We start from the raw sequence: 15,641 nt of genomic DNA, 5'->3' as shown, positions 1-15,641 counted from the left end.
TCTTTCTCAGGTGGCTTTAGAGCAGAGGAAAAGGTGGAAAATCCATGGTGGAGAGGGAGAGTGGCATCTCCAGGACACTCATCATATGAGTGGCAAAGTCAAGCCTTGGCACTGTGCTCGATTCACACTCTCATACTTTCCACCGTGTTTTAATTAAAAACCAGCAACTCCCAAAATCACAGAATTGTTTTTCCATGCAGCCTCATGCTGTATCCCTCATTACTATGGTTATACAGAGCCAAACATTTACATTTTACACTCTTTGGGATGGTGTAGAGGCTGAAGGAGTGACATTTAAACAGCCTGCTGGGCTCGCTCAACTTGGTGAAACCAAATCAGCCAACTCTGAGTGAGCAAGGGATCTCTTTCCACACTGAAGGATCCATATGGGAAAAAAATTATCAGAAACAAATGTAAGAAACATAAATCCATATGTATATTTGGCTCCATATTTATAGCTAGCTCTCAAAGACATATTCAACAAAGCTTGCAGGCTGTTTGAGGATGGGATAGGGATAGAGGAAGAGAATGAGCATTGAACATGGGTCTTTCAGCATATGCTGAATGCAATTTATATATTTCTGCAACCAAAAAGGAATCATATGTACAATAGGCAGAACAGTAGAAGCACTATTTTATGCTGGTTTATATAAAGAAATAATTCTGAAAGGGTTGGAGAGGGGGGAGCATGTGATTAATGATCAGATGGACACGAGGACTGTGATTTAACAAAGCAAGGCAGAGGCATTTGAAAAGGAAAAGCCATCTTTTCCAAGCACACTGACGTCAGCCAGCCCCCACTGTGGATGTCTCTATGCTAACAAGTGCTTTTTTGGCAGCCTGGCTTATGCTGCTCAGGGAAAGTAACTACACCAGGAGGGGAAAAAAGCAATCTTTTCTTAGTATATGCTGCATCACTGAGAAGAAACAAAGGCTGCAGCACACAAGCTGACAGTGAAAGGACAGAAAAATGGCACTCAAACCTGGGAGAGCAGAGAAGCAGCATTTAGGGTAAAATGGTAAATCAGTGTGGTGGTGGACACTTCCATCTGCAAACACAGGCAAGCACCCAGAGAGGGTGTTTGAGATCATACTTGGGGTCATAAACTTCAACAGCTCCTCACTGACTAAAGTACTTGGTTTAATTATTTTAATAGGTCTCTCAATGAATGTACTATCTAGGTAAAATCAAAACTGTTTAGAAAGGAGTAATTACAATTAAGTCAATAGGACCAAATACTGTTTGTCCTTCCCTGCAGCTAAACATCAAAAGGGATTATTTCTGCTGCTAACAGAGACCAGTTCTAAGAGAAATGGGTACGTTTTTACTTTCTCACTTCAGTATCTCATTTGTGGTTTATGTGGCTAACTATGTGTGGAAAATAAGAGAGTAGTTTATGAAACACTTGGCAACACCCCTTCCCTCCCACCAACTCAATGTTTGAAATATTCCTTTTATCTTTATCCTTTCTGTGGAACTCGCATCTCCAGAAAAACAGACACAAAAAAATGAGCTAAAATTATTTAAAAGATTTGGTTTAACAGACTGTTGGATTTGATTTCCAGAGTACCCTAAGCAGTACTCTGGAAACAGCTTGATTGAAAACCCGTATAATCAGACCCTGATATCTAGGTCTGAAGAATTATACTGTGAAAACCTCTTGATTTATCATTGGGCATTTTATATTAACAGGCAATTACAAGTGGCCCAACATCAGTTTACATGAATATTTAAGGAAGCAAGTTCTTAATTACTCGTTTTTTGTATTGCAAGTATCTAGTCTGTTAGAAAACTGTATTCAGTGCAATGTCAGAACCTCTAAAAAAACAGAACTCAGTAACAAAAGCACTGCCAAATTTGACTGAACCAAAACCATTTATGCTTAAGCTCCATCTATGCCAAACTTCAGGTTACTTAGAGATGAGGTAATAAGACACTTAATACTTAACAGATTTTTTACAGGGAAGGAACAGTATTTCTTCTGCATAAGATCATATCCTGCTATGTTTCATTTTAAGAACTTAAAAAACAGCCAAAAGATGGATTCTTCAGAAAACAGATGTCTTAAGGGTTTTCCTTCTTATTATAGCTAACAGATTTTAACTTCTTTCAGACTGGGTCTTGAAATCTGTTTTATCTGAAGTAATTATTTCAAGGCAACCAACAAAGTTTTCAAAGAGGTCACATCTACTTCTGTTTCATTCTGAGGTTCCTTGCCTGAATCAAAACAACAAGATGGTGTTATATAAGTTGCTTTTCTGACAACTGTTTGGCTGCTGGCAAGCCTGTGCTGCCTGTGATATCCAGGCAGATACTCACAGTATTGCAAATATCAAATGAAGGTCATTTCACCAGTTCAGAAAAACAATGAGAATGACCCCTTTCAGTTTTTTTCCTCTACAAAGTGTTTATAGAATTGATATGTGATTTTTGGTTGAAGTGAAGTGGGTTTGATTTGGTTTGATAATTTCTCAATATGTAAATTACCATCATATCTGCAATACAAACCCTATTTTTCAGATAAAGTTTATTACCTCTAAACTTCTCTGGTACCTGTGTCCATTAGATTTTTCTATTTTTTAAACTCAGAGATCTTCAGCATTGCTGACTTTATTTAGCTCCAGGGTAGCAGGAACTAACGGAGTGGAGAACAGCTCAGGTGACAGCAGCCATCAGCAATAACTTCTGTGCTGTCAATAACGAGGAGCTTTTAAACTTTCAATTGATGAGGTTTCCATTACAGATGCCATGGAGCTGACCCTAGGGACCACATTCTGAGAGCAAATGACTCTCACTGGAGAGACAGCAGCAGACAGGGCTCAATCTCTGAGAGCACAAAGCTTCTGGTATAATTTGCTTTTCACTGTCAACACACGGGCACAGGAAGGTGAGGCTCCAGAGCAGGTAAGCATAAATTTGGTGACAGCTTAATGATGAACAGGAATGGCTCCCCACAGGTATAAATGGTTAATTTAGCCAGAAGCTCCAGCTGTGAATTTGAGGATTGTGACAGCTTTAAGATGAAGGCTGCCACCAGTTGAGCTGCTGTTGCCATTCAGTCAGGAGGGCAGGGAAGTCAAACATGCCTGCACAGGGAATTTGTCACTGCACTTCTTGTGATGTCACTGGCTAAAGGGATAGTTCATTTTTTTTTTCTTCTAGCTCCAGACAATCAATATTCAGAACAGAACTTAGATTATTTTTGCTATTTCAAAATTTTATCCAACACTGTCCAGTTACTAATGGTCTTCAATATAAGGAGAAATCACTTCAGCCAATTTAAATTCTATTTTAAGAACCAGTCTTTCACTAAACAAATCAAACTAAACAAGAGAAAGCAATACACTGTCCCACTGTTTTGTCAGTCCACACTACCTTTTCACAGGCTCTGTCTGCACAAGAGCTGCATCTATCATGGCTTTCATCCACAACTCCATTTCCTTCCCTGTATCTGTGCAGAAATAATAGGTCCTCATGTTTGGATGAGCTGCCTGATTGGAAATGACATGGTCATTGCAATAAAAATGTAAGATTCTGTAAAAGAAGAGAGGCAAATATTGTTACTGCATATTCACTCTAATGCTTTATCTAAGATTTCTTCAAATAATATGCTCAGCAAAAAAATCAAAAGTTACACTACAGTGTTTCTTGGTCACTGCATTCATATTTTCAAAATAACTGCCTGTGATTTTCAACCATAGCTGCTTCTTCATTAATACATTAAACAAAAAGCCCTTAAATTTCTTCAATCTACTGAAAATGCTACTGAACATTCATTAATGTAGACTAATATAATTCTTATAAATAAGATTTTAGCATAGATTTTGGCAGTCTGAATGATACAGTAAGTTTTAATTTGTACTTACCATAGTAAATAAATGATGTCTTGGTTAGGAGACCAAACAAAGTGCCAAAAGGAGCTCATAAAACAACAACAAAAAAAAGTCAGGACAAAATGCTTAGAAAAGTAATTTATATCATGAATTAAGATTGTCATGAAACACTCCTAAAGTGATTCACGTAATATTGTGATTTAAGTGGTAATAAATTCTTATTTTTATTTATGTGTAAAGATACTTTATATTAAATACTGAATGAACTTTCATTAGTGGGATAAATTCAGCTGCAGATGCTGGTTCATAATTCTAAATTATAATTCACCACCCAGGATTTAAGACTCATGAACTACAAAAATAAAAACACTGCTAGTAAGTGATATCCATCCATTTCCCCGTTCTAGTAATTCTGTCTATATTTACATCAGGCTAAGCATCTGAAACTTTTGCTACTCTATTATGTAAAAATCAGCCTCAGAGCTGTTTGTCAACCCTTTTTTTCATAACAACTCTGTAAAATGAGCTTTTGTGGCCAGGCTCTTGAGCTTTCAGACACCACGTGGGGTGGAAAAGCCGCTTCCCTCACCTTGAAGGCGTATTTGCGGTTGATGTGGTCCTCAGCAGACAGCACAGATATCTGGAAACTAGGCAGAAGTATGCTCCCCAGGATTCCCTCTTCCTTCTCATCTGGGAATGCACACTGGGGTTAGAAAAGGGCCCTGGACACAGGACATTTACACCCTGACACTCCAGGAAACTCTTTCAGCCACGCGGGAGCACGACCAGCAAGTTTAGCTCAGAGGAGAATGAATTAATACCAGAAATCCAGACTAACTTTGGAAGCCAAGCCTCTAATTCAGTGACAAAGAACCAGAAAAGCACACATCTACTGCCTGCTCAGTAAAAACAACTCAGAGAACACAAGTGGTTAAAAACACTGCTTAGGACTGCTGGCATTTTGGAGAAAATGTGCACATTCTTCTTCTGATCTCCGGCACATTATGCTACATAATCCCCATTATAGTATTTAATTATGAATTGTCATTATAATTCTCACAAAGAGTTTTTACACTCAATTACACTCCATTTGTAAGAATGCACATGTTTCAGATAATTTATAAAAAAACCCTCTCCCCAAAAACAAATACCCTTTTCCCAGAGCCTTCTTTTACAGAAAATTTTAGATCAACAGATCATAATAAAAAATTGACATTTTAATTGAAAGCCACAACCAGCTTTTAAATCCAGTTATACTTTAATAAAGGAATAATTGGATGCAATTCATAAAGTCTGTTTTAATTGTATTTCATGAACAGAATTTCTATTCACAATCACTATCTTAGAGACTGTCCCCCATAACACTTCTATTAGTTGAAGACAGTGCCCACAATAAATCTATGAAATTAAGATGAAAACAGGCATTGCAAAACTTCAATGAAAAATTAAGTTAAAATTAAAATACACATAAACAGCATGCCAGGATTATTGCTTATGTGTGGACTTAAAAACCTTTTCCAGGTTCTCATTTACTCCTAGATTTTGAAAAGCTAAACCTTCATTTAAGTTATTTCTATGGGGAAAGTTGTGTCCAGCCGTTTTAGTATCACATGACAGATTAGATGTAAAATCTGTGCTTTTTTTGATAGTTATTTAATTGCAGAGCTGAGCATAAATTCATTCCTATTATAAAGCAGAAAAGAAATGGAGTGGATTTACTTTCAGGAACTTAATATAATATATACCTTATAATACCTTTAAATATGACTGAAACCATCCCATCCTTTCCTTCAAATATTAACTCCTTGCCAGCCACACACAAAAATGTGCCCTGTCCCCAAACACATAGTGGGTAAATATTGGCGTTTATTTTATTTGGACTTCTGTCTGGGGGAAAAGTTCTCTTTTCCTAGATCATATTCTGACTCATGACTGAGTAAATCCCCCACCAGTGCCACATTCAGCATTTTTGTTCCACTGAACAGCTGCATGTGTGGAGGACTTTGGTCTTTGTAAAAGATGTACTGCCACATTCCAGTTCCAGATTTTAAAAATCTGTTCCCAATCACGTCTGCTTTTATCTACACATCCCACTGCCCCATATTATCTTTACTTGTGTGCTGTGTATGAGCAGTGCACAAGAAAAGGAGCAGATCTTCTGTCCAGTCCTAAGAACTTTTATTTGTGCCAACAACAACCTTCCAATATGAAAGTGGATAGTGCTTCATGCCTCGGGGGAACAGAAAGAGAAAATAAATACTATGACACAATTTTTCTTTTCATCTATAAATTGGATTTCAGCTGCTAACACTGTAACACAATTCTGGAAGTTCAGGAAGATTTACTAACAAAACCAAAGAAACCCAACAACCACCACTGCACAACCACAAACAGGTCTGTGGTTTGATCTGGGAGCAAGTGCACGACCCTCCCTTTCCTATTTTTTCATTACCTGAGAATTAACAGAAACATAAAAGGGTTTAGAGTAGAAGCTTGTTATATTTTATCAGCCATTTCTAATACATTTTGGACTATCACTGCACACATTTAATTCCAGTTTAACAGTTTTAACTACGTTCTATTGAGTGATAGATAAAAGCTACATTTATCACAAGAACAATTTAGATTATTCTGCTTGTATTTCAGAATGTTAGGCCATGTAGAAAATAAAAAGATTACAGAGCTGTTTATATTTATTTGTTGTTGGTTTTGATTATTGGTTTTTTGTTTCATTTTAACAAACTTCCTATGCAGTACTTAAATTCAGCTTAATCTGTTCTTAAGGCAGCTGTAATGTAGCACTTTTTAAAAAACTTTTTGAAGGAGGAGCCTGAAGAGGTGTTTAAAATAAACCTGTAAAAAGCACAGAGTATGTAATGACTACTTAGGTAACCACAGTGTATCTGTATCAGTCAGTTGATGCCTCCACAACTGAAATTTCAGCCTGATTTTTGACTCAGCAGGGGTTTATCCAACTATGTGTACCACTTGGTGTAGAAAAACAAAGCCTAATGATCACATTTGAATCATTCAGAATTTGTTAACTGAACAGTTGCAAACAGAGCTTTTGTTCAGACCTGATTTGTCTTTGATTGGATCCGTGCTGCACTTTCAGAGAACACCATTTAAACTGATCACTCTCTGCTTTCAGCATCAGCACCAGTCCTACCAATTCCAAAGTTCCATCCCAAACTGAAACCCTGTGTCACTCTTCACCCACAGTTAAGGCTGCAGGTGGCCCTGTTTATGTTCCTCTATTTTGCCATGCTCTACAATCCTCCTCACTCTCAGCCTCCTTTAAACTAAAATGCACACTTGATTTCAGGATTGTCCATGTTCCCCTGTGCCCAAGTCCCATTTGTTTTTGGAGGAGCACTCCAGTTCATAATCTACAGAGCTGAAGGGATCATTAACCCACCTAACTCCAGACTAGAATGAGAAGCAGATAATGTTTTCCATGTAAAAGCAGTCTGATCTAGCTACATGAGGTTACTAACAGATTCTTTTGTTCCAAATACAGCAGAGACTTCTACTCATATGGAATTGGACAATGTTCAATTTTATAAGTATTCATGAACACTGATTAGAGTTCCCAAAGGCACGTATATCCTCTTTATCATTCTAAAGGCAGAGTTTCAGCTCCCCTGCACTACATCCCTTCCCTATCCCCATTTCAGCTACTTAACTCACATAAAAATCAGATTTAACCTGACACATTTAGTTTCTAGCAACAGCAGCTGTAAGAAAAACTACAACCCAGAATTTAGCAACAGAGGTGGCTGTGAATGGGCTTGCCCTTTGAGCACAGCCCGGCAGGCAGGAAGCAATTACGTGGAACTGGTAATTAAGAGAGAAAGAAAAAAAAAGGATATAAGAGTAGCAGGCCTGGATATTGACAGCTATAGAATTATTTTAATCCATTAAGTTAAGCAGCAGCTTATTTCTAACATTTGACTGGTGTGTCAAAATTTATCTGCTACCAGCAAAATTAGCAAAGGAGCTGCACTTACCTCTGTAGTAGAAGAGACACAGATCTGAGAGCACAAACCAGCGCTTCTTCCACAGCTTCATTCCAGTGCTGTCCTGCAGGAATCACAGGGGTCAAGTCAGGAAACACACACTGGGGACAGCAAGGCTCGCAGCACAAACCAGGCACTGCACAGCTGCTGGAACCCTGCTTACTGAGAATTTTAAACTTTCTGTGCTGACAGGCACTGACCCCCAGGAGAACGCTGCATTGACCTGAGGCTGTGGAGAAGGCTTCCAAAATGGAATGATAGCACTGGGATTGTGGGTGTAGAGTTTGGATAGAAGTGTGTAACATCACATGGCAGAAAACTTAGAGCTTAAGGTTTTAGAATATAGTGATATATATATAAAGAAAGATGGAGGTTTTAGGGTGGAGGCGGCTCCTTCTTCTTCACCTTCTTCTCCATGGGTTTGGGTGGTTTTGTGTAATTGAATAAAAAAGTCCCCATTGCAGGGCACGAGTGGTTTAGTTAAAAGTGAAAATAACTTAAGTGTAGCTTCTTAATTGGACAGTTTATCCTTAAAAGACCTTGTAGAGAGAGAGACACACAGCTCCATTTTTAGTTTATTAGAGTGAAGTGCTGCAGAACTCAGGGTTTGTGAGACTGTGACAGAGATAAGAACTAATAAACATCTGAGTCCCAACATGAAATTCTGTCTTGCGATTTAATCCCAACCCTGGCAAAAAGAAGACAAACTCAACACACAACTGTGCTCTGTGTGCTGCCAGCTCAATTTCTTGGCTGTTTTAAGTATTTGACTTCTCATCCTGAGCTGTCACTGCAAACAAAGGCGGTGACCCAGGAATCCTGAGGTGAACAGGAGTTGTTGGGGTTGGAAAAGGCTGTGTAGCTCATGGAGTCCAGCTGGTACCCAGCACCGCCAAGTCCACCACTAAACCATGTCCCCAAGTGCCACATTAACACATTTAGTTACACCTTCAAGGCTGGGGACCCAACCACTTCCCTGGGCAGTCAGTTCCAATGCTTGACAACCCTTCTGGTGAAGAATTTTTTCCCAATATCCAACCTAAAACTTGAGGTTATTTCCTTTTGTCTTGTCACTTCTGGGAGAAGAGACCAGCCTCCACCTCACTACAATCTTCTCTTAGGAAGCTGTAGAGAGGAGGCAGGGCCTCTCTGAGCCTCCTTTTCTACAGGCAAGCTAGAGATTATAATCTAATCAGTTATTTAAATTAAAAAAAAAAAAAAGGAAAAAAAAAAAAAAAAAAGCTTTTTTCTCTTAAAGAGCAAGTTCATTACAGTTTAATTAAAAAAAAAAAAAAAGAAAGAAAAAAAAAAGGCAACTTTTTTCTCTTAAAGAGCAAGATAACAGTTCAGGTACATCCTCCTCTGTTTTCTGAAGAAACTCTCTGTTGAACTTTGTCTTCTATTACCACTCATATATATAGAGCAAATTTCTTTCCCAAATAAAATTTATTCCTACAGCATTTTAATTTTCTTTTATTCTTATAACCAATTTACACCACACAACTCAGAATGAAAGACTGCCACCACTGCTGCACTGTAAATAAGCCAGAGCACTGCAGCACACACATCCTGGCAGAATCAGATTTAATAAATATGTTAATCTGTTCCAAAAAGAAAAGTATGTGTGAATTTAGCAATATTCTTGTAGTAAATAAGTTTTGTGACAATTAAGAAGAGGGATTCTCTAATGAAAAACTGTGGGGTGGGTTTGTTTTTGGGGTAGTTCCCCAGCCCAAGAAAAGTCAGGATGATTTTTAGCCTTGTATTTCGAGCTCTGCTCTTTTTGGGGGTGGGGGTAATGAGCTGAAAGAAGAAGAAAGAATAAACCAAGAGTTAGCTAGGAAACATTATTCAGAAAAATGTTCACTGTAAACATCTCTCAAAAAAGGAGTTGGCTCTGGATTTAAAAATTAGCAGAAAAATGACAAAAAGATCACTACACGTATTGCGACAGCACACCTTGAATTAAACAAAAATTGCCACTCTGTGATTACATAAATGTTATTTTACTGTCAGAAAGAAAGCTGCACAAGCTTTCACTGTACATTTCTGAAGATCATATCTGTTGATAAAATTGACTAAATTGGCTCTCAATGACTACTCCAACATTGAAGCACAAAGCAGCACCTTTTCTTACAAACACCAATCAAACATCACAGCATTTGAATTGCTTCCCACATAAACCATCTCCAACCCTGAGGTGGATGAAAGACTGGTTGAGGTGGCAGCCCCAGGGAGTGGGTGGCCAGTGCCTCGTGGTGTGCCCCAGGGGTTGGCACCGTGGCCAAGACAATTTAACAACCTCATTAAAGAGCTGCACACCCTGAGCTGTCTGCACACAGTGAGAGTTATGAGGAGTGCCTCACACTCCAGATGGTTGTGCTGTCATCCAGAGGGACTGGGAAATTGGGCAGAGAAGGATCTCTTGGAGTTCAACAGAGGGAAATGCTCGGTCCTCCCTCTGGAGAGGAATAACCCAACACGAGCCAGGAATGCACCTGTAGCAAAGGAGGGCAGCAGCATCCCAGACTGCACCAGCAGTGCTGCCAGGACATCCTTCCTCTCTGCTCAGCACCACAGAGGTCTGGCTGCAGTGCTGCTCCTGCTCTGGGCTCACTGGTGCATGACAAACATGAACATACTGGAGGGAACCCAGCAAAGGGCCATGGAGATGACTGAGAGACTGGAGCATCTTCATACGGAAACAGGGTGAGAGAGCTGGGGCTGCTCAGCTGGGGAGAGAGCAGCTTAGGAGGCATCCTGTCAGTATAAACATCTGGTGAAAGACTGTGAAGAACGTGGAGCCAAACTTTTGCCAAGGGCAAGGAAAGATACAGTGGGCACAAATAAAGAAATGTGAAATTCTACCTCAGCAGAGGTAAAACTTTTTATGGTCAAATACTGTCACAAGTTCTCAGAGAGGCTGTGGTGCAGTCTTCATCTGTGAGGAGATTCCAAGCCCAGCTGGACAAGTCCTGTCCAAGACTCTCAAGCACAGGGTGTGATTCTGGGGGTGTCCTGTGCAGGGCCAGGAGTTGGACTTGATGATCCTGATGGGTCCTGTCCATAATATTCCATGATTCTATGACCCTGCCCATGATTTTCCATGATTCTATGACCCTGCTCTAGCTGAGCCTGGCTAATTGTGTTAGATTATCATGAGGTCCCTTCCAACCAAGACAACTGTGTGATTGTGTCCCAAAAAGCAACAACCTTTGTGAGAATTTTTCACTCTCAGGATTCACATCTCAGAATTCTCTTCACACTCAGAGTGGAGGCCACAGGATTGTCTAAACCTGGGGAAATCTTCCACTAAACAGACACATCTAGATCTTACAAAGATCTGAGCACTTTTTAAAAACTGACTCATCACCAGCACTCAGAAATCTATGCAGGTCATTCCAGTCTATCTGAGTAGGCACAGTAAATGGCAATGTAGATCAAAATTACATACACATGTTTGTCTCAGCTGAGTTTAAATCATGAGTTCTCAAGGGTTCTTGGTGGATTTTAAAAACAGAATTGTAATATTAACCAGAACAGCAGATTTACAGCAGGCTAGAACACTGTCCCAATATTAAAGAGCACACACTTCAGATTAACTCACACTGCATGGGAAAACCTAAAATAATCTCTGGTTTTAACATGATTATCTTTGAATAAAGCAAATAGATATACCTATGTGAAATATATGAAGAAATGGCTTAATTTACTGTTTTTTTAATTGAAAATATTACTTTCAGAAAAAAGATACATAGTCTTAAAAAGAAACCTAAAAATTCCCAATATTCTGGGTCATACACCTTTTGTCCCATCATCTCTACATACCTGAAATTAAATCAGCTATTTATTACTAACATCTGCTCAGATTTTTTAGAGAGAATCATATATATATATATATATATATATAATCTATCAATATTCTTTACTTGTCTGATGTCCTTATTTGTATCAGGCTGATATCCAGCAAGGAGTTAATGAATTAAAGAACACAGTTTACAGCTTAATTCTGCTATTGCTGTCATTGTATTTTATAGAAGTGGTTGTCTTTTGTACCACACAGTAGAGGAAAAAAAAAGAAGGGGGTGAGGAGGGTCTGAGTACCTGTTTGTAGAGCCAGCCTCGTCTGACAACTGGTGCATTAGGATTTCTCTTTATGGAGTTCGATCTCTTCCCAAAATTATGAACCTTCTTTGAAGATCGTGATGTCTAAATTGAATTGAACACGTTATAGAAAGCATGACATCAATAACTGTACAAAAATCAAAATGCTTTTCTTTTCTCTAAGATCTTTTCCTGCTCCTCTGGGGGACTGCAGAACACAAACTCTATTCTTTTTTTAGATAAATAATTACTACAGTGGTTTTGCTGGTTTCAGCATTTCTTTCTTTTCTTCTGCAGAGAATATAAAGATAAATCCCAAGACAAGTACTAAAAGATGTTTTGGGGTTTTTTTACACAAGAAAAAACCCAACCAAATACGTATCTGACCTTCTTCTAAGGTAGGTAGAATGCCTACTGAGCTGTAGGATGAGAAGTAAACTCACAGAACTATTATTAATTATGAAAAACTACATCACCTGGGCAAGAAATCCCACTCTTTCCTGCTTCCAACACTGACCTAACACATGAAAACTTGTTCAGATTCCAGCAACATGTAATTCACCCTTTCCTAAAATAAACTAATATTTTAGTATTCCTTCTTTGTTCTGTGATCTCTTGGTTGGTTTGATTATTATTTTACTTGCTTGCACTAAAGTCTACTTAGAGGCCTTTCCATGGAACTCCAGAGCTCATATCAGCTGTTGCTTATACTTTTTACAATTTTGCAATGATCACCTATGATTAAGAGAAGTAAGAAAAATAAAGCATTTTAGATTTCATCCTTCTACTTGAATAACCAGAAGAAATTGGAAAAGGCACAAAGAAACCTGCAGTGCTTTGCCAATTCACACTTCATTCTTCTCAGCCTACATTTAGAAAGTTTGCTCTGCAACTAAGGGATCTGAACATTTATTTGTGTTTTAAATCCTGTAAGAATTGGTGCCTCAGACACCATGAGATACAGCAAAGCACACTCCTGTGCAGAAGAAATCAAGTTCAAGTAAATTTTTAAAGCTGCATTTCAAATCCACCCTTTGGATTGAGACAATATGATAATCCTGTGTTTCAGCTTGCATATCACTGCTACTGGGACTAATCATGAGGTGATGCAAAATTCCTAAAGGAGGAAAGCTTGACAACCACTCAGGTTTTGTTGCAAATGAGGTGTGGGGTTTCTCTATGGAAATTCTCTCACCACTCATCACAGAACTAAGCTGGGTTTTACTCATGCTTCAGAGAGAATCCCACAGTAGCTGAAAAATCATGAACTGAGAACTTGATTTAAAATTATGAGCAGCTTTTGTCAATGATGCCATTAACTGAAAAACACAACACTGCTTGGCAAAAGAAAAATAACATTACAAAAGCTATGTGTGCCTGTCTAGAGTCTACAACACAAAATACATTTTATACTTCTTTTTTGCAAGAATCATAAGGGAATACAAAAACAATCAGAGTGCTTTTAATTTCCCTTGGAGATACAGAAATTTGACTCAGTTCTGAAAAGCAATTGAAAACCTAATTAAGAAAGTAAAAGTAAAAAAAAATTCCACATTTTCTCCTGAAAAATTCTATCAGTGCAAAATGGACAAAGATTTCTAAGAAGCCAAGAGAATTATGACATCCAGCTGTGAAAAAGGAATGCATAACAAAGCACATACAAAAATGCAGTTATAAAGTGAACTGCAGCTCTCTCTGTTAACCTGTATGACTGCTGTACTGGCATATCACACAGAAGCTGTGCTAACACTTTGATCAGAAATAATTTCTAACACTCACACCTACTCTAATATTAGCTACTAAAGGTCCAAAACCCCTCAAGAGTGCTCCAGAATTCCTACATTTGTAAAAATAGCTAATGCATTGAGGATGCTTCAGAAGACAACCAAGCACTTATGTCAAGTCTAACAAATTGAGATTATTTAGACAGTTGTCTCTAAGGTAGGCCTGATAAAAACCCATACTGGCTCCAATTTCACTGAGCCAACAGCAGAGTTTTAATGGGTTGCACCCTACCAACTGTGAATACAAACTTCTTTCAATTAAATGCAGCATCACAAGTGCTTTCTAATTTTAGTTAATACAGAGAACACTTTAGATGACTTGTAATTTGTAGAGTTTGCCACACGCTGCATAAAGGGAATAACTTCACAACAAACCCTGAACCTTAAGACAATGAGTATTTTGGGGCACTGAAACACTGTGAGTATATAAACTAATTATGAGTTCTCAGATTTTAGATCACCTCCTCCTTTGTTATGGGACCCCTGGCCATCCCTGGTCTCTCATTTATAATTATTTCAAACTGTGAGAGGGAAAATAAAAATAAAGAACGGAAGGGTTCAAGTACTTTTTAACCCACAGCATAAAAAAAAAAAAATTAAAAAAATACAGGGCATATAGCCCAGCTCCAGCTTCTGGATAAGGCAAAGAGCAAGAGAGGATAGTGAAGGAATGATCCAAGCACTCATCACTTGCTGGAAGGTGCAGAAGGTAACAGAGCAAGCAGAGTCACCCCTGGTACCACCTGATCCATCCTAAGGAACAGCAACTCCAAAATCAGATCCAGTGGGAAGAGCCCTGCACAAACCCAGTGCTGAGAGAGAAGCCAGGATGTCCAGCCAGTGAGTTCACTGTTTTCCAAAACTGAGAGAACAAACAGCCAGCAGGGTTTTGAACTCTGGACAAACAGAGCACTCAGCATCTGGGGCTGCACATTTCAGACCCTGCAAGTGGCTTTTCTCTCTGCTTAGCTGGGAGAAAAACACAGGGTTTCTGTGAGGCTTCTTTCCCAGTTTCAGAACTAGCACAAAAGTCATTAATTAACATTAAATTTGTTGCATGTAAATTTGAAAAACATAGGTTGAGAGCCTTGCTAATAAGGAAATTTTCTGCACATAAACTCAGAGAGTACAAATCTGTATCTCTGCTACTTTCAACTTCTGTTTAAAAATATGTTTCCAGTGTTCAAGGCTTATATTATCTTCCAAGCCACAAACCAATAGGATGCTGCTTTCTGCATTTTGTAGGCAATTTTGGTGCCTTCCAATGCTGCAGTTTTCCATGAGCTGAGTGGGTTTCTGCCTCAGCATTTCAGCTTGGACCAGGAGGCTGCTCTTGAAGCAAACCTCCCCATCATTCACTCTTGGTGTGCTTTGGTTTGCACAATAAAGCAAACTGGATTCCATTTAGGCAGAACTTAAAATATAAGATGCACAAGGAGCACTACTGGGCTGGTCTGAATATAAATCATAAAACACAGTGCAGACATCCAGCTCTGAGCACCAGGAATGTCCTTCACACCTCTCCTGTTCACTGTGCCGTTTGCTAACAACTAATAATAATAATAATAATAATAATAATTTCTGTTAATCAGAAATTTCCAGCTAACCTGGATCCTGAGCAGACCTGAATGGCTACACCTACACCAACAACTCAAGCCTAGACTGCACTGAAATATGCATTAACAAACTGATTAATATTTGTGAGCACTGGGAAACATCCCAGCTGTCCTGGAGTCACCAGGAGCTGTCCTGGGCTAACACTCCACACCACTTTCTGTGAGAAAAATGTGTTCATTTTATTCTGCTGACAATCAGGACAGCAATGAAGAGCAGCACATCTGCACCACGGAGGGTGACTGGAAATGTGACTGACTTTACACATTAAAAAGCAATTTATGAC

The 15,641-nt window shown here is 38.8% G+C and overlaps 1 protein-coding gene across 1 annotated transcript in view; it reads right to left on the bottom strand.

The window, feature by feature from the left end:
• Nucleotides 1-15,641, bottom strand: part of PLEKHA5 (pleckstrin homology domain containing A5) — a 164,749-nt gene that overhangs the window by 50,233 nt on the left and 98,875 nt on the right. Inside the window, exons 5-8 of the mRNA XM_041398703.1 lie at nucleotides 11,958-12,062; nucleotides 7,845-7,917; nucleotides 4,424-4,524; nucleotides 3,377-3,492 (exon numbers count right to left, since the gene is read on the bottom strand). Coding sequence (XP_041254637.1) covers nucleotides 3,377-3,492; nucleotides 4,424-4,524; nucleotides 7,845-7,917; nucleotides 11,958-12,062 — 395 coding nt within the window. The remainder of the gene's footprint in view (nucleotides 1-3,376; nucleotides 3,493-4,423; nucleotides 4,525-7,844; nucleotides 7,918-11,957; nucleotides 12,063-15,641) is intronic.

This window comes from Onychostruthus taczanowskii, unplaced genomic scaffold (genome assembly GCF_017590055.1).
Source record: "Onychostruthus taczanowskii isolate IOZ18803 unplaced genomic scaffold, ASM1759005v1 scaffold15, whole genome shotgun sequence".
Taxonomy (NCBI): Eukaryota; Metazoa; Chordata; class Aves; order Passeriformes; family Passeridae; genus Onychostruthus; species Onychostruthus taczanowskii.
This window is presented reverse-complemented; position numbering and strand designations above follow the sequence as displayed.